Source organism: Podarcis bocagei, assembly GCF_964188305.1.
Source record: "Podarcis bocagei genome assembly, chromosome: 1".
In the NCBI taxonomy this organism is placed as follows: domain Eukaryota; kingdom Metazoa; phylum Chordata; class Lepidosauria; order Squamata; family Lacertidae; genus Podarcis; species Podarcis bocagei.
Window position 1 is genome coordinate 100,652,150 of NC_138125.1, and position 24,287 is coordinate 100,676,436.

A 24,287-nucleotide genomic window follows, 5' to 3' on the forward strand; every position below is an offset into this window, starting at 1 on the left:
AATGATCAATATAAAGCAGTTAAAAAGAAATAATTAAAAACATTTTAAAAGGTAATTAAAATTAAGAATAAAAAATGAAAACGCATCAGCACCTGTGCATCTTGGTAGACTAACTGAAACAAAAATGCTTTAAAGAGGTGCTGGAAAGAGTATAGTGAAAGTTTCTGGCCAATGTCAACAAGCAGGGATTTTCAATGTGAGAATTCTTACAAATTCTGAACTCTACCAACATATTTGCAAATGGAAACAGGTTGTAGAAAACCCTTGCAGAACTTTTAAAAAAGGGCACATGTTGTCGGAAGAAGAAGGAAGACTGATATTCTGAGCAGATGGGAAGGCTGATAAAGCAGGAAAGGAAAGGTTTAATCCTCTCTGTTGTGGTTTTGTGTGATTTTTGTTCTGCAGGTTCATTGTAATGAGTTCACTTTTGGATCCTGCTGATGAAAAGCTGTGTTAGAACATGGTGTAAATGACAGGTGCTGTTATTGCTTCATATTGCATCAACTCCAGGTTTTACATTAGAGCAGGAAACTGAATGTCTTGTTCCAATGATAGGCCAAATTAAATAAGACAAAATCAAACTGGCCTTTAAAACAAGAATGAACATTTCTTATAAATATTAAAATGCTATTACAGAATTGATTGGAAATTAATTTGCCATACATTTAAATCAAATTAAACTAAAGAATGCACTCCCGGTTCCAGTGAATTTAATGAAATCTAAACTCCCATCTTCAATTATTATTTTAGCATCTCACTAAATTATGACAATATAATAAGTACGCCACCAACGATGTATCAACGTACATAATGATTAAACAGTAACTGGCCAAGTTGAATAATCATACCAGAAAAGTGTTTGGAATGTTATATGGCTATTGGACTTATTTTTCAGTTCTGTGCAGCGTTGGCAATTCATATAGTTATTCTTCACAGCCATCTTTCTTCTTATCTGTGTTAGACTAAGACCTGGAAAACTTGGGTTCTAGTCCCCACTCAGCCATGAAGATCACTGGGTGACCTTGGGCCAGCCACCAGCTCTCAGGCTGACTTACCTCATACGGTTGCTGTGAGAATGAATTGGGAGAATCATGTGTTTCCCAAACGTTTCCTTCCTGTGGTCCTCCAGAGGCATAGCCAAGGGGGGCCCCAAATAAGTAAAAATCAATACAAATCTGAGGTTCTGTTACCCTAACAAAAGCCTGCCCCCTAATAAAAATCCTGGCTATGCCCATGCCCCCACCCTACCAGTAGAAAGGTAGCTATTTAAATGTTTTGTTTAAATGTAAAACATGAAACTAGAACATGTTTTATTTTATTTTTATAATTTATACAAAATATAATTACATAAAATGATAGGAACATAATGAAATATTGTTGAAGCAGAAAAACATAGAATCATGGCGCTGGAAGGGACCCCAAGGGCCATCTTTCTAGTGAAACCTCCTGCAAGTAGGAAACTCAGCTTAAGCATCAATGACAGATGGCCATCCAGCCTCTGCTTAGAAACCTCCAAGGAAGGAGAGTTTTGACTCATAATCATTGCCATCAATCTATATTCATTTTGTGAAGCACAAGATGACCACTTGCTGCTGCCAGGAGTCTACAATCAACATTTTAATATGTGAGAGACAAAATAGTGGAAGAAATGGGAAAGGATAATGGAAATGGTGCTCGACTGGCAAAAACCGCATGGCACTTCCAGGCAGAGGGGATGGCAAGAGAGAAAGGATGGAATTGTTCTGCATGAGCAGCAGGTCTTCAGGCAACTGAGGATGGCATGGAGCTAGAGAAGCAGGAGTTATTGGTATACAGTGGTGCCCCGCAAGACGAATGCCTCGCAAGACGGAAAACTCGCTAGACGAAAGAGTTTTCCGTTTTGGAGGTGCTTCGCAAAACGAATTTCCTATGGGCTTGCTTCGCAAGACGACAATGTCTTGCGAGTTCCTGCTGGTTTTTTCCCCTTTCCCCCCCTTTTTCTAAGCCGCTAAGCCGCTTATCAGCTGATCCGATCAGCAGATAAGCCGCTAAAAGCCGCTAATAGCGCTAAAAGCGCTAATCTGCTAATCCGTCAATGAGCTTGCTTCGCAAGACGAAAAAGCCGCCAGACGAAGATTCTTTTCGTCTTGCAAGGCACCACTGTACTGGGATTTAAGTGTGGACAGATAAGAGTGGGTGCAAGGCCATGGAGGGCATTGGAGATAATGGACAAGGAATCTGTGTTGCATCCTAATGAGAAGAGGAAACCAGTGTAGGGATTTTAGGAGAGGTTTCATGTGGGCGGAGTGATGGGGGAAGTGAATGGCTGTGGCAGCAGAGGGGGGTGAGTGGGCTGAGGTCAGATGTGCTATGCAGCCATTTATAAACACCATCTCCAACTCCTCGAAAGATTCCATCAATAGTGTCTCCAAAAAATTCTACATATCACTTGGGAAGATGGGCGAACTAATGCCAGTGTACTGGAAGAAGCGAAGATTCTTCAACATCAACTTCATTGGACTGGTCATGTTGTTTAGATGCCTGATTATTGTCTTCCAAAGCAACTACTCTATTCTGAACTTAAAAATGGAAAGTGTAATGCTGGTGATCAACAAAAGAGGTTTAAGGACTCTCTCAAGGCAAATCTAAAAAAATGTAGTATAAACATCAACAATTGGGAAATACTGGCTTGTGAGCACTCCAGTTGTAGGACAACCTTTACCAAAGGTGTCATGGACTTTGAAGATGCTCAAACTCAGGGAGAAATGTGCTAAGAAAAAGGCACGCTTGGCAAACCCTCACCATGATCAACTCCCACCCGGAAACCTATGTCCCCACTGTGGAAAGACGTGTGGATCCAGAATTCGCCTCCACAGTCACAAACTCACTGTTAAACCCGTGTTAATGGAAGACAATCTTAATCGGCTACAAGTAATCGCCAAAGAAGAAGCTATATAGCCATGGAAGCTGTCCCAGGTAGTGCTATTACTACTGTGTTAGGACTCCACGCACTACATAATAGCTTTGCCACTGCTGTTGAACACCTATCCTTAGCAAGAAATGCAAAGCAGTCTCCTGTCTGCTTAGCAAATCTTGCTGCGTTCCAACCAGTAGAGGCACTCATACCCAACCCTGTATTTTCCTGAGCAGTTCATGGGATTGAGTGAAAATCAGACACACATGAAGTGGGTCTGCACACAGAGGAAGGAATAGGACTGTGCCTTACCTCGTGTCACTGGCCCAGCCTAAATCTGCCCGTGACATCCACCCATTGAGTATGGAAGTCTAATGAGGAATCCATACACATGCTTTCTTTGCTCTGCATATGCGTATTGAGTGAAGGGAGCCTGGTCATTTTATCTGCAGTGAGAAGTTCTGCTGCTAGTCATTTAATGGGTATAGCTAGGCTTGTAAAATTCTTAAGCATTAAGCTTTCCATTTTACAAAGCATATACTAGCAATGCTTTTGTCATAGGATTTTTTTGTCACAGGACTAAGGAACATCTTGACTTCAGTACAGGTAGAATAAACAAAAGCCTTCATCTTTTCAGGTGGTAATAGCATGTTTAAAATCCGAAATGTGAAATGAGCGGGTCATTTTCTGTAGGTCGTGCTCCTTCCCATAAGCCAAGCTGCTCTGCATTCTCAAGGGGAAAAGGAACAACCGAGTTGACTTCTCATTATTTCTTCCTATGGTGCATTCTTATTGAATTATTGCCAGGTATTGCCAGCAGATGCTCATCAAGCCACTGCAGGGCTCCTCTGTTAATTGAACTATAATGGGTATGACAGCAGGGAAGGTCAAAAATGATAGGACCAGTGATGATATAACATGAACTCTGGTCTCCTACAAACTGAAGGGATAATTGCCCTTGCCAGGGTATGGTTCTGCAAAAGTTTTCTTTGGAGAATCTGCAGTGTTCCTCTTTGTGTGCCATAGTTATACTAGACATCTTGGTAAGAACAAGGTCAATTTTGCACATGGGCCGGTAGCTTTTACTCTGAAACTACAGAAACGGGCATTGTAGAGGGTGAAAGGTAAAAGTGTTGCAAAAAGCAGTGGTCATGGGCTTGAATTTAAGGACAACCCAATTGTTTTCAAGGCTTGTTACCGTAAGTGAGCACAATTCAACTATAGGAACTGTTTTCTCATTTGAAGTAGTAATTATTGACTTGTTTGAGAACAAGGCATGTTGTTGGAAAATAAGCGGTTCTTTTCAAGCAAGAATATTTAGCAAACAATAAACATGTTTAAAAGGATGGGGCTTTCCAGGAGCAGCCATTTTTATTTTTTATTTTGCTTACAAATGAAAGAATAATAATATGGGAGTATCTGGTGCCAACTTGATTGCACATGGAAGCCATTTGGTTGTTCTGGGCAACAATATTTTGGGAGCATATTTTTCTTTCAGAGATGGAAATCCCTAAAAAAATAATGCTCTGTATAGGTGCTTTGTGTTGCTGTTGTGAGATCTGATGATGCACCTGAATGCCCACATTGGTCATGGATTGAGTGTGGAAGCATCAGTGGCCAGCTATATCCTGGCAGATGGACATTGCTCTGCTGCTAATATCCAAGGGTTAAAGGTACCTGCCTCTTCCAAGTCATCTTGATGCATTTTTTTGTTTAAGTACTAAACCACAGAGCCAACAACATGGGAGGTTGGCTTTTGGATGTGTGTGTGTGTGGTGGATTGATTTTTAAATCAAGGCAATTTAAATAATTGATATTGTCCTTTGGTCATGCAGTCCTCATACGCTGTCTTTATTTAGAGACCCAGAGACTGATTTCCACTTGACACTTTCTCTCTGCATGCAAGAATTCTAAGCAAGGATACATATTGAAAGCTAAGGCTGTAACGCTAAGCAGCAAAAAGTACTGTGGCATGTTAAAGACTAACAGATTGATGGTGGCATAAAGATTTCGTGGACTAGAGAGCTTACACGAAAGCTTATGTCACAGTAAATCTGTTTGTCTTTATGGTGCTGCAAGACTCTGTTTCAGCAAAAACAACAAATACTTGGGATGCACACTTCCTATCCATGTTTCTAGAACTGTCTAGAAGCAACAGGGCTGCTTGGCAAAGTAGTGTTCCTGAAAACAGAAAGCAAATACTGTAGCCATGCTGTTTGGCTGACAGTCATAAAGATTCATAATTTGAGAACTAGACACATTGTGGAAGCACTGGCGGAGGAAGAAGCATGCGTGGCGAGCGTACCGCGCCCGGCAGCGCGATCCCGGCCAGGTGCCATCGTGGCTGCCCGCGCTGGGCACCACACCACGCCCCCAGGATGTGACCGCACCCCCAGGACGTGTGCCAGCCCCACCTGCTCTCTGGCCCCCCGGTGCCGGAGCATGAAGCTCCACCACTGTGTGGAAGTCGTTTTGAATTTGGTTTGCTGGCAACTCAAAGGTCAGAGTTTGCCAGCTCAGATAATGTGGCCATTTGCGGTTTGCCTTAAATGAAGAAGGGAAGCAAGACATTGTGATGCTTGCTGGAAGTTGGAAATGCTTGGCCAGAGGATCCTGTGAGGCTCGTTCATGTAACAGTGAACCATAGTCTGATATTACATCTGAAGCAGACCAATCTGTTGCTGAGCTTTAAGAGATTAGGCCACAATCAACTTGTATTTAGCATAAGATTTTATTTTAAACATGATTGTATTTTTATAGAAACACTGGTGATAATTAAATTGAATTTTTTTTGTAATCTGCAAATTAATTTTTATATATTGCACATGTGTTTGTGTAAGTGTGTATGGTTTTTATTTTACCCACTTATTAACCATTTACGTCCATTTCCCCATAATTTTAACTTGCATTTTATTTTCAGTGTTATTTTACTGCTTGTATATTTTTTTTTTTTGCTAGTGTGACACAAGATCACTTGTGTCGAGAGGTGGGATACTCTCTAAACAAGCAAAATAAAAAATATTGTGAACAATGTTATTGCTGCTTCTCCCACTGTTTCCTTGTTACTCCCTGTTCTCTGCTCATTTGCACAGCAGGTACAAGGTGCAGAACAGTTTCACTTCCAGCACTATTTAGGCATTATTTCTGAGCATTGCTTGTATCATATTTACGTTTCCCCAAATATTTTCACTTATGCGTGCTGCCTTTCAATTTTCTGTAGCGTAAGGAATCTGTCCCAATCTTTTGATTACGGTTTTATTATGTAAGTGCAGGCATATGGGCAGCGGTGTAATGTGATATATTTGCATACAGATGAAACAAGCCTGGCTTCACTTGCATCTTTTTGAATGACCTGCTCAATCTACATCATCAGGAAATATGGAAAAAACAATGCAGTGCTTTCAGAAAGTATCCAAACTTGGGAGTCATTTCTTTGCATGTGCTGGAAGTACCTAATGATAGAATGGAGTATAAGAGTAATATCACTTCACAGAAGAGTTCTGTTCTATGATTCTTTTAATTAAAAACCTTTTTGCTGATGGAAAGTTCATTCTCTGGTGTTTTCCTTAATGTATTCGTAATGCATCTGTTTGGATTCCCTTGCTAGAGATATCTTTCATTATAATCCACTTAACCGAGTTCATAATTAAACTTCTAAATGCAAAGCTTCCTTCATTAAATTTCCAGGTCGTACACTGAAAATCAAGGTTTGTGGTACTAAAGTAGGAAATGTGTGGGTTTCTTTTCTCTTCCTAATTATATCAACAGAATGAAAGATATATATTTATTACAACAGCCTTCACTCCTCTGTACATTGCAACCCTATATACCCGGAGACAAGGCTTCTTGTACTCCTTGTGGTTTTCTTCTGAAAGTAAATGTAGAGGATCACATTGTTAAAGAGTTCTTCATAACTCTGCCGGGGTGGTGTCAACTAATGATGTTAGGTGGGGGGGGCACAATCTAACTAAAAACTAAAAGAAAAAGACTCAAAAACCTGTTTGCTAGATTTTAATGAGTCAGGTCTTTGACTGCAAAGCAATTTATCTCAACATTAATGACCTCCCCACCCCTGCTATGGTATCTACCTAATACAATCCATTGCAGACACACATTGTGGAATGGTTGTTTTAAGGTTTTCTGTACACACTGATAGTTCCTGCTTAATGAGGAATGATGCACAATGTGTTGGCATTCCTAGATGCTGGAATACAAGCCAGGGATGGATGTTGAACTACAGTTATTTGTGAGCAAATAGTCTATATCTATATCATCTATATCTATATCTATATCTATATCTATATCTATATCTATATCATCTATATATCTATTGTCTGAATATCTTCAAAGTTTGCTGCATAGCTTCAGTATCTGGGCAAATGCACACTCCTACTCTACACAGTCAAAATGCCCTCTTAACTCCCTTCCCTTTAGGTGAGCTCTTTGTACCCAAAAGGACTTCCATTTGTGATACAACATAAACTCGCAAGCATTTCCTACTAAACACAGGAACTTGCCTTATAGTAAGTCAGAGCATTGGTCCACCTTTCTCTGGATTACCTACACTGACTGGCAGCAGGGCTCTGGGGTTTCAGGAAGGGACTGTCCCAGTCCTAGCTGGAGATGGAACCTAGGACCTTTTGCTTGCAAAGTAGATGCTCGACCACTGATCCACAGGCCTTAGAAAAGGAGAAACAATCTTTGCATTTTCTCTTCTGATTTTCCCCCTTCCTGCAGCAGCTCAGCCCTTCACAAACCAGCCTCTTTTTGTTCTGTAATCAGTCTGCAGTTAAGAAATGTTAAGTGGAAATAATAATAATAATAATAATAAGAAGAAGAAGAAGAAGAAGAAGAGGAAGAAGAAGAAGTTGTTTCCATAGCACAGTTTCAACTTAAAATTTTCATTTATTCTTAATGATTTTCATCTGCAAAAGGAGTGAATCAATTGGCAGAATGCATGAAAGGAATTTGAAATGGCAGGGTATACTACCTGTTTGCATTTAAGTCATATATATCCCCTGCTGAATGCTGAATGGAAAATACACAAGCATTCCCTGCTTCATCAGCCATACTACTGCATGTGGAAGCTGAGATACACAGTAACTTAATTTTAATCTGAAAATTGGAGGCCCCCCTAATGCAATTTATTCATGGTGCTGTGGATTGGCATATGGTGTCTGTACATTTTTATTTTATCACCTTGACAAAAATTTTAGTGTGTCAGATTGTGTTATGGAAACCTTGCATGTGATTCTGATCTTGCTATTTGACTTGGGTGCAAATTATTGGAACCAAGTAGTTAACCTGCCATATGAGAGATGAGAATCTGGCTCAGCCTGGTCTAATTTATTCCTGTTTTCCCTGAATTGATATAACCTCTACATTCATGTCAGAGAAAGTGCTAGCCTGTTTTTGCTGCCTTTCTTAAGAAATTACAATATGCTGAGACTTAGAAGCAACAGCCTCATAATATACACAAATTTCCTTCCAGCCATTGTCTTCTATGAACATGGTCTTAACAGTGTGTTCATAAGTGACTGTGGAGGCCAATTCTGGATCCCCACATCTTTCCACAGTGGGGACATAGGTTTCTGGGTGGTAGTTGATTGTGGTGAGGGTTTGCCAAGCGTGCCTTCCTCTTAGCACGTTTCTCCCTTTCATCCCAACTTCAAGCGTCTTCAAAGTCCATGACACCTTTGGTAAAGGTTGTTCTACAGTTGGAGTGCTCACAAGCCAGTGTTTCCCAATTGTTGGTGTTTATACTACATTTTTTTAGATTTACCTTGAGAGAATCATTGCTTTGACACTAGTGATCTTTGCTTCTTCCAGTACACTGGCAGTAGTTTGCCTGTATTCCCAAGTGATGTGTAATTTTTTTTGGAGACATCATTTATGGAATATTTCGAGGAGTTGGAGATGGTGTTTATAAGTGGTCCATGTTTCACAAGCATACTGTAAGGTTGGAAGTACTTTACAAAATGCTTTGTAAACAAGCATTTTGGTTTCTCAAACACTGCACTTCAATCGGGAGAAAGCTGCACTCACCGAGCTCAGGCGATGCTGGATTTTGGCATCAGTGTCTGCCCTTGTGGAAAGGTAACTGCCCGGGTATGAGAAGTGATCAATACTTTCCAATGTTACACTATTGAGTTGGATTTGTGGTGCTACGGGGGGCGGGGGTATTTTTATGCTTGTTGGAAGTTTACTCATAAGCACCTCCACTGTGTTCAGTAGGCATGCCAGTATTGTAGCATGAGTGTGGTTTTTCAATAACATGCAGAAACGAGAACAAAGCAAAATACGAATGTTCTCACTGGATTTGGGTTCTGCAGTAAAATCTGGGATTTGCAGTTTAGGAACCTGCTCAACTCAGGGAAAAACAGTTTAGTAGTATATTCATCTCCAGCAGGATCATGGGCACTGGGATACATTTTAACTTGCAGCTGTCACCATCTGCAAGAAAAGGGAGAGGGTGACTAGGGCTGAGCTAAGTACGGGCTGAGTCTGAATTGCAGTAAGGCTGGGACTCAGATTGTAATTAGCTGGGAAATTCTGAATGGGTTAGTATTCCAAAGTTCTCAATGATCCATCCAATGATGTAGCCGCTTCAGGAGGTGCAGGAGAGGTTTTAAATAATAGTAGCAATTATTTTCCTGCGCCAGCACAGGCCCTGGAATCTAATTCAAGCTGAATGAGTGTTTACTGTTTTCACAGAGAAGCTCCATTGAATGGCTAAACTAACTTACGTTGCTTCTTCTTTTCCAGCAAGACCAGCTCTATAGCTTCTAAATTATTGCCATTTGCTATTGGCTAAGCTATATACGTGAATGAAGTTAGATAAAAATGTCATTTCACTTCCATTTTGGGTAGCCTCTATCTGATAAATATAATTGCATACGTTTATCATGATAGAGACTGTTTCAGAGTAATTTAAATAAAACTATCTTTTTTTTTTTAAAAAGGGTTTTTTTATTTTGTACATCTACTTTGTGTGGTATTTTCAGGCTTATCTTTGCCTTATCTGCACACCATGTATTGTGTATAGTAATAATAGTTCATTTTATAAGGTTACAAATGAAATAGTTTGGAAAGAAGCTTTTAATAACTGATAACTATAAAGAAAAGCACCAAAACTGATGCAACTAACCTTTTGTGGAACGAAACCTGTTCCTAATATTTGACACTTCGTATTATGAGATATGAAGCTTCACGCTACAAAACATGAGGGAAATGACCAGTAGCAAATGTAAAATGTTAGAATCTGAGATAAATGCCTGGCAGGCAGAATAAATGCATGGAATGGGAAAGGGAGTTCAATGTTTTATAAATTTGTTCTTGGTAACAAAGCAATTGGCTTTTGTTGATGCATTTATTTTGGTGTTTGAGATGCTACCATTTGTATTTCAGCTTTGTGAAACATCCTGCAAGTTGGCAGTATGCTTTCCTATTACAAATATGGGTCCTAACATACCGACATAGCAATCCTGTACTCTATAATTATTCTGTCACAGGGAGAGAAGATATGCTGCTGTTGCTCTAGTCTAGTGGATATGGCCACTGTATCCCTATGCAAGATTATCCTCGTAGTATTTTTTGTGTATTGTACACTCCCTTGTTATCTTTTCTAGGCAAATATAAATAAAGCAAAACAACTGGTTTGCAGCTCATGAAACTCAATTTTTACATGGTTTAGGGATGGCACAGGACTACTGGAAGAATCTTGTGCCTTTATCAGCTGTGTGGCAGGCAGAAATTCAACAGATTTAGCTATATCCTGTAAGGAAATGTAAATCTGGGAAAAGCTTCACTTGTTGACATTCTGTCTATCAAACATCACCCTGATTTATTTTGGTGCTCTCTGCCCCAAATTTACCTAACTTTGAGAATGGCACAAAGCATACACAGCTGTCATGTAAGTTTGTGTGTGTCCTCTTTTGTAGACGTGGTAGAGGGTCAAATCCACATGTAGTGTACTGGACCCAGAAAACCCTGTTAGCAACCTGGATCACTTCTGCTTTGCAGAGATCTTCATATTCTCCTCAAAATGTCACTGTAAGTGACATTTGATGCCACCTCGTATCCCAAGTCATATTAATTTTGCTATTGCAAAGTGGTATATCTCCACTAGAGCGATGGATTAAATTAAATATCCTAGTAAGGTAAATAAGAAATAAGAGTATTAAATGTCAAAGGGCCTTTGCAGAAATTCTGTGAAAGTGGAGAGTGGCGGTGGCAAGCAGACATGGGAAACATGTTTGTTTTTAACATGTAACTGGCAATCTGTGTATGAAAATGTGAGATACCACTTAGAGGTGAATGTTCTTATGAACACAGTAGTCTTATGACCCATACCGTAGGCCACAAGATTGCTACATTCCTTCATAAAATCTGTACAAGTGGTATATTTAAAGGGTTAGCTGGTGACTCTGTTCCTCTTTAACTAACTCTTTCTCTATTTCCCACCTTCCTTCTGTTTATTTTAGGAATAGTGAAGTGATCTGGATTGAACTTCATGAAGTATGGTTCTAAGGGATAGCTGGCTTTGCGCTCACTGGGCATGGCAGAGCACAGGAAGGTGCTTGGTTGTGCTTGCTCTCTTATTATTACACACATCTGATTTGGAAGGCAGGAAATCGCATCCATTTGTCTGGAAAACAGGTAGGGATGCACATATTCTTCCTTACTGTGACTGTGGTTCTGTGTGAGTTTAGGCCAGTGGTCCCCAAACGTTTACCTCCGTGGTCCACTGGAAAATTGTTGTGGGTCTTCGAGGTCCACTTAATGATTTTACCTATCTGTTGTAGCAATTATAATGTACTGTATGTTTTTTAAGACCAAACATCTTAATTTTAGCTCCTTGTTAACTTTGGTGCTACTTCTTTCCACCCCTTTCAAGTGCCTCTTCCTCTTGTCACTTCCAATTTGTCCTCTTCACCTTCCAGGTGACAGTGCTCCTGCTGTTCTTCACAGGTGTGCAGCAGAGCACCCGAATGAAGCTTGTGGATCATGGTTTGGGAATCCCTAACTTAGATACTTTGAGCCAAACTGCCTTTTCAGAATATCAGGTGGTTCAAGCTCTTCAGAACATAGGTGAAGTTGACTCTTCTGAGTATAAATCTTTCTTCATGTAAAAACAAATTAGTAAGTGTGGGGCTAGATGCCATCTTCTTGATAGACTAGCTTTCCACATGCATTTTTTTAAAAAATGTGGCACGAGAGTATGAAGATACCTCTACACATTTCCCCCACCTGTATTCTGGTATAATTCCAGGGGGCTGTATGGCACATTTTACTTGAAGCTGTAGAGGAGTCGTTAGTCCTTTAAAAAAAAAAAAAAAGATGAATAGTTTCAAAGATCCATATGATAAAAAAACAACAACTTTCAAATTTAACCTGATAGCTGGGCCTACAGTAGTTCAGTACTGTTCCTATTTGCTTGTATGTACAACTTGAAGGAAGACCAGAGGAGAGAACTTCGGACAAATTTAAATTCATGCATTTCTTTGGCAGAGTGACCGGTTTTTGCACATGAACAGAGCAGGAATTAGTCTGCATCTGCAAGTTGTACAAGGGGAAGCGGTCATTCCCTGAAGCAATCAGCCCATAATTTGAGTTTTAGTAGTTAATCAAGCATAGCTCCTCAAAGTCATTCTGGGTTTATGCCAAGACAAAGTGGTAGTTTCTTTCTCCCTCCACCCCACAAGTCTGGGTTTCTGTAGGTCCAAATGCCTTGTTATATCTGGAGTGCAACATATTCACCATCCCTGGGACTTCATTCAAAAAATTTCAAGGGCCTGGAGGCAAGGGGAACAAATATATCCAACAAAATTTTAAAGAGATGTAAGACTGACCACTATTCTTTTTTTACTGTAGTTTCTTAACTTAATGTCCCAAATTATATCACACCTAAAAGCTGTCTTAGAGATAAACATGTGTAACAGACTATGCATCTCATTCTTTTTTCCTTCAAAAAAGGCATAACATATATTTCACTAACCTCACCTGTCTTGTCCAACAAGTAGCAAATGCAAAAGCAGTCATGTTGGGATTTCTCAAGGCCACCTTTCTTTGCTTACCTCTGACAGTTTAGACAATAAGTTCATCACTTGTTGGTTAAGAAGAAGAAGAAAACTTTGCCTGAGCCTTCCCCGAGGGTATGTTTATATATAATTATGTCTTCTCCGAGTATGACATAATCAGATACAGCTCAATAACACAATAATAAAATACCACTAAAATCATAAAAATATGATAGAACAATCACAACCAATAGGAGCAGTTCCTACATAACTGTGTCCAGTTCTGGGCACCACAGTTCAAGAAGGACACTGACAAACTGGAACATGTCCAGAGGAGGGCAACCAAAATGGTCCAAGGCCTGGAAATGATGCCTTATGAGGAACGGCTAAGGGAGCTGGGCATGTTTAGCCTGGAGAAGAGAAGGTTAAGGGGTGATATGATAGCCATGTTCAAATATATAAAAGGATGTCATATAGAGGAGGGAGAAAGGTTGTTTTCTGCTGCTCCAGAGAAGCGGACACGGAGCAATGGATCCAATCTACAAGAAAGAAGATTCCACCTAAACATTAGGAAGAACTTCCTGACAGTAAGAGCTGTTTGACAGTGGAATTTGCTGCCAAGGAGTGTGGTGGAGTCTCCTACTTTGGAGGTCTTTAAGCAGAGGCTTGACAACCATATGTCAGGAGTGCTCTGATGGTGTTTCCTGCTTGGCAGGGGGTTGGACTCGATGGCCCTTGTGGTCTCTTCCAACTCTATGATTCTATGATTCTATTCTATAACCCCCCCAAAAAAAAACCTTGACTAGCTTAAGTTAAATTGCAACAAGTATGTTTTAATCCAGAGTCCAAACCTCTGCAAATTTGGAGCACTGGTTGCCTCGAGTGGGAGAGAATTCCACACTGCAAATTACATAGGATTCCTGACCCCATGTCCCTACCTTGGGGGCCTAAACCAGAGAGTGAGAAAGACCCCTCTTCTGACCCCAGAGCCCAGATCAGCTGATATGCGGAAAGTGTTCTGTCAAATACCAGGGTTCAAGACAATGAAGATCTTTATAAGTTAATACCGACACCTTAAATTTGTCCTGGTGGCATAGAAACAGCCAGTGCAGGCTCCACAAACTAGACGTTACATGATTGTGCAGACACACAGGCAATGGCGGAGCTTCATGCTCCAGCACCGGGAAGTGGAGAGCAGGCTGGTGCGCGTCCCACACTCTTGTTCTTCCGCCAGTGCACACAGGTCAATTTTCTAAAGGCTGCATATTCTGCACCACTTGCAGTTTCCAGAACATCTTCAAGGGAAGCCCATCACAGAGTTCATTTTGGCAATATCCTAGCTGAAAGTCCAAACCATCACCTTTTTATGTTGAGAAGAATGGTCAGTTCCACCTATCAGGTTTACTCTGTGTATTTTTATTGCACAGAAAGGAGAATGCATGGGGCCAAAGTTTAACTATCTTGTGGGCCAACTGATTCAGTTGTAATATATGCATATAACAATATGCAGTAGAAAGTAGGAATCGTCTGCCTGTTTTCCTTAATGTCACTTTCAGTCATGTGAATGAGACAATTATTATCATGATTGTTATTATTTGGTTCCTGATTTCCATACTGGGTTTTGACTTGGTAGTTTCCTTTTCCCTGTGGAAAATGCAAAGATTCAGGCTCTGCAGCTGCTTTCTTGCACTCAGGCTGTAATGAGCACACTGGAATGCAACAAGCAAGAAGTGAGCATGCTTAGGTTTGTAGCCTTGACTTTATATCATAGTTAAACAGAAGCATTGTAAGCACATTGTGATAAATTTTAAAACTTGAAGATGCTGAAATTAGATTACATAAGAAATAACCTAATGCAATTTGGAGCGTTCTAAAAATAGATATTATTGTCACTTATATTCACTTAGTGAAAATTTTAAGAAAGAAAAATAGCTATGTTACATATTTTTCTCAGAGCATAGCACATTCAGCAGAGATATGGAGTGCTGATCTCATGAAGTAGCTTGGGGGGGAATGTTTCAAGATATAATTTCAGAGTAAGTGAAGTTTCTCATGTTCATTGTTACATTTCTATTGTGAAATGAAAGTGTTTAGAGATGTGCATTGTTGTTCATAAGAAAGTGAACACCCTCTTGGGTGCTTCTCCTGGAAATATTTTGACCTTTGCAGGTATGCCTTCATTGATTATATGAAATACCTCAGAAGTTTTAAAGATTCTTAAAATGCCATTGAAAATGAGCTAATCTTTATTTCTGTTTGTGATATTTGTGATCAAAACACTTGTGAAGAACATACCAGTTTCTGATTTCTAAATAGATGAAGTATCGGGGTAAACATGGAAAAGTGTGTTAAGGAAAACAAAACAGAATATAGTATTTGGTTCCTTTTCCTCACCGATAATTGAATTATAGATAATAAGGACAGTCATTGTTTTGCATGTCTTTAATGGACATGGTTGCATTCAACAAATGTTATTGTACTGGACATAATGATTTTGTAAGTACTATCCTTATTTTAGGATAAATTAACAGAAGCTTCCTTGGAGGATTTTCCTATGCTTTGAATATTTATTTATACAAAATGCTCAACAAAGAGTGACATGGTGTTTATTTTAATTGTTATTTTATTATTGTTATTTTTTATCGTGTATTAAATTTGTATACCACACTTCATACGAATATCACAGGGTGGTTCACAACATAAAAATACAAAATAAAACACAAAATACATAATAAACACATCCACACACCCAATATGTTTCTCAGAAATTGCCAATAAAGTTTGAGAGTACTAAATTCTTTTATTTTGGGGAGATAATGGTTTGCATTTTCCTGCAAGGATCCCAGCTAGATATAGTTTAGAAGCAGGGAAAGGGTGAAAGCAGGGTAAGGGTGAGGAATCTAGCTAAGGAAAGGAAATCTTTTCTCCGAAGCCATTCATGAAAAGAGTGGTGTGGATCAGCATATGAGGACCGTAGAGCTTCCTGATGAGCATGGGATCTGACACATAGAGTAATCTCATTCAGGACAGGCTCAGTTGAGGGACAGTACATGGCAAAGGGCAGAGGCAGTGAACTGCCATGAAACACCACAATAGGATTTTTTCGCTGGGGGATCACAAGAGATCTCTGAGCCAATCAGTGTCCACTGCAGGAAAGGTAGTGGTACTATTCTAGAAATTGTAAATTTAGACTTAATCCAATTACAGGAGAACATGCTTGCTAGAGGCTGCGCCTTAATTTCTGTGAAAGAAGGGCATCTACTTGCAATAGATGTAGCACATATTCCAGGGACTGATTAGACTTGCAGTTACATGATCCATTATGCATATCAGTTATTGTGAGAAATTACCTTATGCAGCAGCAACTCTGGGGATGATCTTTGGTGTGAACCACTGGGGCTTTCCTTAGATAAATGATACTGGGGTTAAGCTTCCTCTGAATAATGCTGGAGCTGTCTCTGATTACAAGCGCTTCACCATGTTGCTTAGACTGATGCCAAAATAAATACTTTGGGAAGGATTCACCTAATGAGCCCCGCCAGTGGAAGTCCTGTCAAAGAGCAGGCAGTAATAACAACAATACAAATAAGAATAGGAAAAACAACAGTAGCAGCAAAAATTTTATTTTCTGGAGCTTTTAAAAACTGATTTTGCCTATACTGTTGCAACTTTCATTGCAATTTTTTTTTTTAGTTTTTACATTCATTGCTTATGTGGCTTTATTATTCAGATTTTCCCACTTTATTGGTCAACATTAAAATCCATCATTTCCAAAAGTTGAAAAAAATCAATTTAATATTAGAAATCTCACAGAAGTGTTATTTTTCTTGCTTATCATTAAATAAATGCATTAATTTATGGTGAGTGAGCCTTGTTTATCCATTTTTGTGGCTATGATTTGCCTTCCTCATTTAATTCTAATATAGGTAGCCAAATTAAAACTAATATTCACTTTGTTTTTCCACCAAAGTTGATGTGAGAAATGCTCTCCCAGCATTTAGCATAATGTATTACTGCAGTGACTATGGGATCGTGTTGTTATATCGTTTTGGTAAATATATATATATATATCGATTAATAAAAGTAGCATTGTCAATGTTTATAGTTTTCTTTTCTACTGCATGCCTTTGTTCCTTCTAGTATATCTTAACCTGATCACATCTGCCACATCTTGAAACTGCTGTCTTCTCCCTTCTATCTGTGACCCAACATTTGGTGTTAATTATGTCTTACAATTCATACAGTTTCCAAAGGGCAATACACCATCTGGTCATGGTCTTAAAAGAAAAGCAACATCAACAACAATTTTTGGTCATCTGAAATGTATTGCATTCATCAGGGATAGGGTAAAACGTGGCGTTGTTGGACCCCAAATCTCACCAACCCCAGCCACCATGGGTTGTAGTCTGGCAAAATCTGAAAGGCCACGGGTTCCTCACCCACTCCTGCCATACCTCTAAAGTCATCAGCTAACAGAAATTCTGTACCCACCTTATTACCTAGCTCTTAACATGTTCTTACCCACTGGAAACTGGTCCATTAGGGCAAATGGAGGCAATGCCCCACCAACTTCAGTCTGCATTTAGTCCTCACCTGGCTGCTGCCTTGCATTCACGTACTCACAGTGTGAGCTTTGTCAGTCATTGGCCCTGTCTCCACCTACTGGTGGTCTCCCAGCCTTCTGCGTTGGCCACCATGGCTCTTAACAGTACATCTTTGCACTTCTTAACTTATTCTTCACTGTGAGGTTTTATGAGTTTTTAAAAAAATACCTCTGAGGTATTTATTTTACTCTGTGTGTGTGTTTAATATTTCCACAGCTATAGATATTCAGAGCACAGCAACTGACAGACATTCATTAATGGCTTAATATCTTAATATGTCCAGATTGATTGCAACTGAACAGATCCATATAATTTTTTTCCCCCACAATTCAAAATGCCCCTGCTCAGCATTTTAAACAAAATTATAGATAGCAGCAGCAATGGGTGATTTTAGTAGGACTAATTTTCCTCAGCATCCCTCTGTGTGCCACTGCAGTGCGATTCAACCAAAGTTAAGCTCTTTTCAAGCTTTTTGACTTCAATAGAACTGATTTGTAAGAATGCCCTGAAATCTCTCCCACTGAATTCAATGGGATGCAAAAAAGAAAGAAAGAAAGATGATTCACTTTCACTGGATTATAATGTATGATTATTACATTCAAATGTACATTTGTTTTCTTTTTAAAAAAGCATAATTAAAAGTGTTTCACTTTATCGCAGTTCGGAATATGTATACTGGGCAGAAACTTTCAGGCTTTCCTGAAGCAGAGTTTCCTTTTATGCCCTGTGTCTTGGAAGGCTGGTCATGAAAAATCACTTTTCAAATTAGAACTTAATAAAAAACTTTCCTGCTCCGAACAGTAAGCCCTACTCCCTATGCGATTAGTGGTTTCATTTCTTTCTCAGCAGTTGGGTAATGATTATAGCTCCAGATGCTGCGGGAGCGATAAAGAGATTGATTAATTTCACTTGAAAGGGCATATGTTCAAAGAGAATCCAATCGGAACACCACGAAAAGGGTGCTGACATCCTTGCAGCAAGAAAGCTTAACACAACTCGCTCCCCGACTGTTTCTCGGGAAAAGGATCCGCACACAAATATTATTCATCAAGTCAACATATGAAACGTTTAGCTTTTGCCTACTCAACAATGAGAGAGATTTCATTTCTGGTGGTAGTTGTTTTGTGAGTTTATGCTGACTCATTCTAAAACACACACACACACACACACACACACACACAACACAACACAACACAACACAATAGAGGTTCTGTTGTACTGGAAACTGCCAGCGAAACTAGAGTGAGTGCCTTCAGAGCTGACCTAAGCATTGAAATATATTTGTTGAATGATTTATATGGATAACCCAAGGCTAATTGCTCAATAATATTGCTGTGTCTGAAGATCAGTTGAAATGCCTGTGAATCAGCATGCTTGTAAGGATGATGCTTTGGAGGGAGGGAGGCAGCCCACCATCATCCTGTGCTACAGTTTAGTTGTGTCAGCTTGTACCATCAAACCAGGCAGAGTAAAACCTAGCTTTTCTCCAGTACCTTCTCCCCCAAATTCTAGTTTTAACAGTACAATAAATCAGGTGGGGAACCCCTTAGGCCTGAGGGCCCCAAATATGGTCCTTCAAACATCTGTCTGGCCCTTGGAAACCTCCTTCGCTGGTCCTGCTTTGCACCCCAACTTTTTTGAATGACTAAAACGTGTCCTTGAATTCTGAGATTGCTTGCTTATCTTGGTGGAGAACAGAGAGGGGCATGTGGGGTGAATAAAAAAGTAGGCTACTAGACAAAGATTTTAAAAAAATAACATTTGTCACTCTGTTCACTTTTGCCTGTGGTCCTTCCCACCACCACTGTCAAATGGCCCTTGGAATATTGCCCAGGAGGAATGTGGCCCTTGAGGTAAAAAAAAGGTTCACTACCCTTGAAGTAGGAAGTAGGAAGGAACGTGCTGGACGCAGCAACTAAGCTTTGTGTGTATGTGTTAAAAGAGAAATTCTTAGCTATGTGGTCTGGAATGGTAAGCCCCACCTCTAAATATTGGAATTTGTCCCCACTCCCAGCAATTTTACTGAATATCCTGCCAAACTTCTGTGGGCAACAAATGGGTTCTGTGAAAGGGGACAGGGATACTCACCTCAGCTTTATTTTAGTTATTGCAGATTCTTCAACAACCCACTTTTGATTTTTAAGGGTTTTTTAAAATTTCTGGTTTAAAAAAGAAACCCTTGCAAATCATTCAATGGCCTATTACTTTTTGTATTTAAGTATGTATTTACTGTGCTTTCATAAACAAAAATAACAAGGCGGTATACAACATATTGCCATGACAAACCTAGACAGCATCTTAAAAAGTAGAGACATCACGTTGCCAGCAAAGGTTTGTATAGTAAAAGCTATGGTTTTCCCAGTAGTGATGTATGGAAGTGAGAGCTGGACCATAAAGAAGGCTGATTGCCGAAGAAATGATGCTTTTGAATTATGGTGCTGGAGGAGACTCTCGAGAGTCCCATGGACTGCAAGGAGATCAAACGCATCCATTCTTAAGGAAATCAGCCCTGAGTGCTCACTGGAAGGACAGATCCCGAAGCTGAGGCTCCAATACTTTGGCCACCTCCTGAGAAGAGAAGACTCCCTGGAAAAGACCCTGATGTTGGGAAAGATGGAGGGCACAAGGAGAAGGGGACGACAGAGGACGAGATGGTTGGACAGTGTTGTCGAAGCTACCAGCATGAGTTTGACCAAACTGTGGGAGGCAGTGGAAGACAGGAGTGCCTGGCATGCTCTGGTCCATGGGGTCACGAAAAGTCGGACACAACTAAACGACTGAACAACAACAACAACAAATACAACATATTAAAAAACACACACTATGACATCAATAAAGACTGATTGCTTTACAAAAATCACATCCCAAAGGCCTGCCTGAATGGTAGATATTTTAAAAGGTATCTGAAAGGAGGCAGAATAGAAATCCTGAAGGACTTCTGTTGGCAAGGAGCTCCACAGGGCAGGGCCTGCCACACCAAAAGCTTGGTTCTTGGTGAAGGCCAGCTGCAATTCAACATCAAGGGGGAATCACTGAAAGTGCCCCATAAGAAGATGTCAATTGTCAAGGATGGACGATAAGCAGTCAGGCTAATGTATTTTGGGCCCAAGTTGTTTAGAATTAAGCACAGGAACCTTGAACCTAACCAGGTAGCAAATTGGGAGCCTACCAGTAGACCCCTCTCTGCCTTTGGACTGCCTTTGCTCTTTCCTTCATCTGTGCCCTTCTGCCTCACCACAATAACACACAGTCTTAGATTATCAGCCCAAATAGTATGTTCATATTTTCTTTTTAGATTTTATTACTCATATTTTTGCATAATGAGAAAAAAATTGATTAGTTTCAGCAAGCTAAGGCATCTAGATAGCAGTGGCTGGCGATAATCTTGCCGTTAAACTGCATCTTCCCACGATAGCTTATCATATATTACTAGTAATCTAATCTATATTTTGCCTGACAATTTCATTTATCTGGAATACATTATGGAACCATAATCCTCACATAAGTTTCCAAAATCCATTATTATTTTCCCCAAGTCTAGCCTAGTCAAGAAACATTCTCAACTTTCCTCAGTGTGAAGTTAATGTCAGGCAACATTAAATTCCAGACCAGTAACAAGGTTAAAGTCCATTCTCTTTTGATCCTTCAGAAATGGTTCTATGTGTCATTTTATATGCCTTCTTAATAGGGCAAATCATTTTTGCTTCTAGTCCCTTGGAAGCTCTGAGACATCACTGTCTTTAGTTATGACATTTTATGCGTATGGAAGATTCCATAATTAAATTAGTAATGTGCATTAATTATACATTTCTTTCCATAGTAGTTGTCTGTGCTGTTGGCTCTATTAGAAAATGGCAGAATACCATCAGTAAATTTAAAAATATACAGCAGTAATTAAAATCTTTTAAAACTATTCTAACCAGCTTTCCATCTGTTAAGATGTACTGGGGTGTGTGGTATTACACAGAAATTGGTAAGTAATGCATTTTAGGTGTTTTTTCCTGTGTATAATTAGGCATTTCTGAACTCATGACGAAATGCATGTTGTTATTTGTATCCAAGCAGCCCGTGTTCTTGACACCGTCAATTTTCAAACTGTTCTGTTCCAACTCCATTGATATGGTTTGAGGCCTGAGAGGCAGGGCTACTGTGGTTCATAGATAAGATGTGGGGTTTTTTTCTGGATCTTTGTATTCTCCACAGTCTCTTAGCAGCAGCTGATGGAGCACAAATTGATTTTCAGTGGGACTGATTAAGGTTTATTTTTTATCAATTAACTGTCTTGCTTTTAACTAATTAATCTGTCAAGGTATATAATATATTATTCTAAAGGGGGCATTTTGGGAATGTTAAATATAAAATGCTCTTAATTAAATAACAAAAGAAAATTATTCAGGCTGCAATTTGCACCAGGTTACTGTATAATTTGCCTTACCAAAGGCAACAAGGGTTAGCTAGCGCTTAAACTTAGGGGCACCTTGTTGGTTTGAGAGCATACATGTAATAGGCACCTTACTGGTTTGAATCAATCTTATGTCTATTTCCTAACTCAAGGGTCAGATACGCAGTATTTTGTACCACATTTTTACAAGCAACATTTGGTTTTAATCTTATAACAAATGTACTATTAAAGTCCACAATAGGAAAATGACACTATCACTGCTTTCAACTCTACTTGGGAAAGTGAAACAGTGCTTCTACATGGTTGGGAAAGGACCCATGCAATCATGAAACAAGCCCTGGTGGGGCTTTAGACTTCTTTCTCTAGAACAAGGATAGGGAACCTTTTTCAGCCTAAGGGCTGCATTTCCTCTTGAATAACTTTCCAGTGGGAGGTAGGGGGAGTCTTCCCCCTTGGGTATTTCTGTGTTTCTCCTTTTGATATACAGAGCAAGGCCACCTCCAGAATAGCCTTCCCTGTCCTTCCTGTAGAGACAAACATGCCACACTGGTTATTTCCATTCTACAGTCGTACCTTGGTTCTCAAACACCTTGTGACTCAAACGTTTTGGCTCTCAAACTCCACAAACCTGGAGGTGAGTGTTCCGGTTTGCAAACTTTTTTTGGAAACTGAATGTCTGACTCGACTTCCATGGCTTCCAATTGAGTGCAGGAAGCTCCTGCAGCCAATTGGAAGCCACGCCTTGGCTTTCAAATGTTTTCGGAAGTCGAACAGACTTCTGGAACGGATTACGTTCAAGAACCAAGGTATGACTTTACTAGGTTTCTGTTGTGCTTACTTGATCTCCTTTAAGATCAAGCATAATGGCTTGGAGGCTTCTAGTGCTAACCTACAAACACTTATGTATGGTATTTCTCTCTTCAAATGTCTTCAGTATTCCTGGTCTAGCCTACGGTGCTTTGGTGTCCTTGAAATACTAACATACGTCCCTGCAATCTTGGTGCTTAATTCTACCTCCCCTCCTTTGAACAATCATTAACATCTCCCTGCTCATCCCTGGGAGTTGATTTGTTCTGAACAGCATTCTCCTTATCGCCTGCTGGGTCTTTAAAAGCTTGACTCCACCTTTTTTTGTTTTAAGGGCAAGCAGTCTAGTTCCATCTGGCTCAAGTGGAGCCCATTCCTTTTGTACAGACCCAGCGCCTAACCACGTCCAACTGTGTCTTAACAAAGTTAAACCCCTTCTCCCAGCGCTACCATATCATTCAGACTACACAGCTGGGTCTTTCTAGTTGGCGTTGTGCAGGGAACCTGTCTAGGTGGTCCTGTGCATGGAAACTATAGCATTTCAGAGAAAGTCTTGTTGAAGATTCTAGCTTTCAACATCCTACTTAGGCTCTCTAGGACCTTCTGCAAGCTGCACACCCATCACACACCTAAGTCACTAATGATTGAATCACCCACTACAAGGATCTTCCCTTTCCTCAGGAGGAGTATTCTAGGTGCAAAGGGATAACTGTTCATCTCCCAAGTAGTGGGTCCCTTCTAAGGGATTATTTCTGTCTTCCTTTCTCTTCTGTCTGTCTACCTCCTCCTAGACCCTCATACTCCATGGCAAGAGGGGAACTATCATCCTGGTATTGGAATGCAGTTATCACACCCCCAGAGGTCTTGTCTGCCAGCCTCTCTGCCTCTCTCAGCCACCTTGGCCATGAGGGAATGACCCAAGAGCTCATTGCACCGAATACAAATTCACAATTTCTGTCCAGTAGGCAGAGAGTCATACTTGTGACACTCTCGGCAGTATACTGGAAAAATCCCACACCCTGCTGTCTTTCAACCTGCAACAGAAAAAGAAAATGCTTCATGTAGATTAGCAGGATGAATGAAGGTACAAAACAAAAATTTTAGATATGGCAGCTGGAGAAACCCTTGGCATCTAAATGTAGGCCATAAAAGTAGGAAAAACAACAACCTTTGGTTCAGCCAAGGCACAATAGGAGATTAAATCTGCATGAGTGTGAACAATTGAGCAAAGCAGGAATAATGCAGCCAGAGAGGTAATGATATTGGACTGTAGGCGAAAGAGAGAGGTTGGGCAAAAAGGGGGACGTGGTGATGGGAGAGAAGAGAAAAAAAATATGAGGAGCTTGCTTTAATATACCCCTATGGTTCCCAGCTAGTCAAATTATGTTTGGCTATCTTCAGGATTACTTCTATTCTTTCCACATTTGCCACTGATGTATTGCAGGTCTGCATAACTACGGTAATCAGCCAGCAAGCATATTTCAACCCACTATCCATGAAATGAGTTTCACCAGAAATTTAGGCTCCCTCCCATTTTAATGTCTGCCTGGGACTAGTGAAAC

The 24,287-nt window shown here is 40.0% G+C and overlaps 1 protein-coding gene across 6 annotated transcripts in view; it reads left to right on the forward strand.

The window, feature by feature from the left end:
* The window catches only part of THSD7B (thrombospondin type 1 domain containing 7B), a 628,355-nt gene that overhangs the window by 314,022 nt on the left and 290,046 nt on the right, over positions 1–24,287 (forward strand). For all 6 annotated transcript variants that reach the window (XM_081199464.1, XM_081199466.1, XM_081199465.1 and 3 more), the window contains one exon: positions 11,377–11,551. In XM_081199464.1, the coding sequence (XP_081055590.1) occupies positions 11,413–11,551 (139 nt within the window). In that variant the 5' untranslated portion in view covers positions 11,377–11,412. The remainder of the gene's footprint in view (positions 1–11,376; positions 11,552–24,287) is intronic.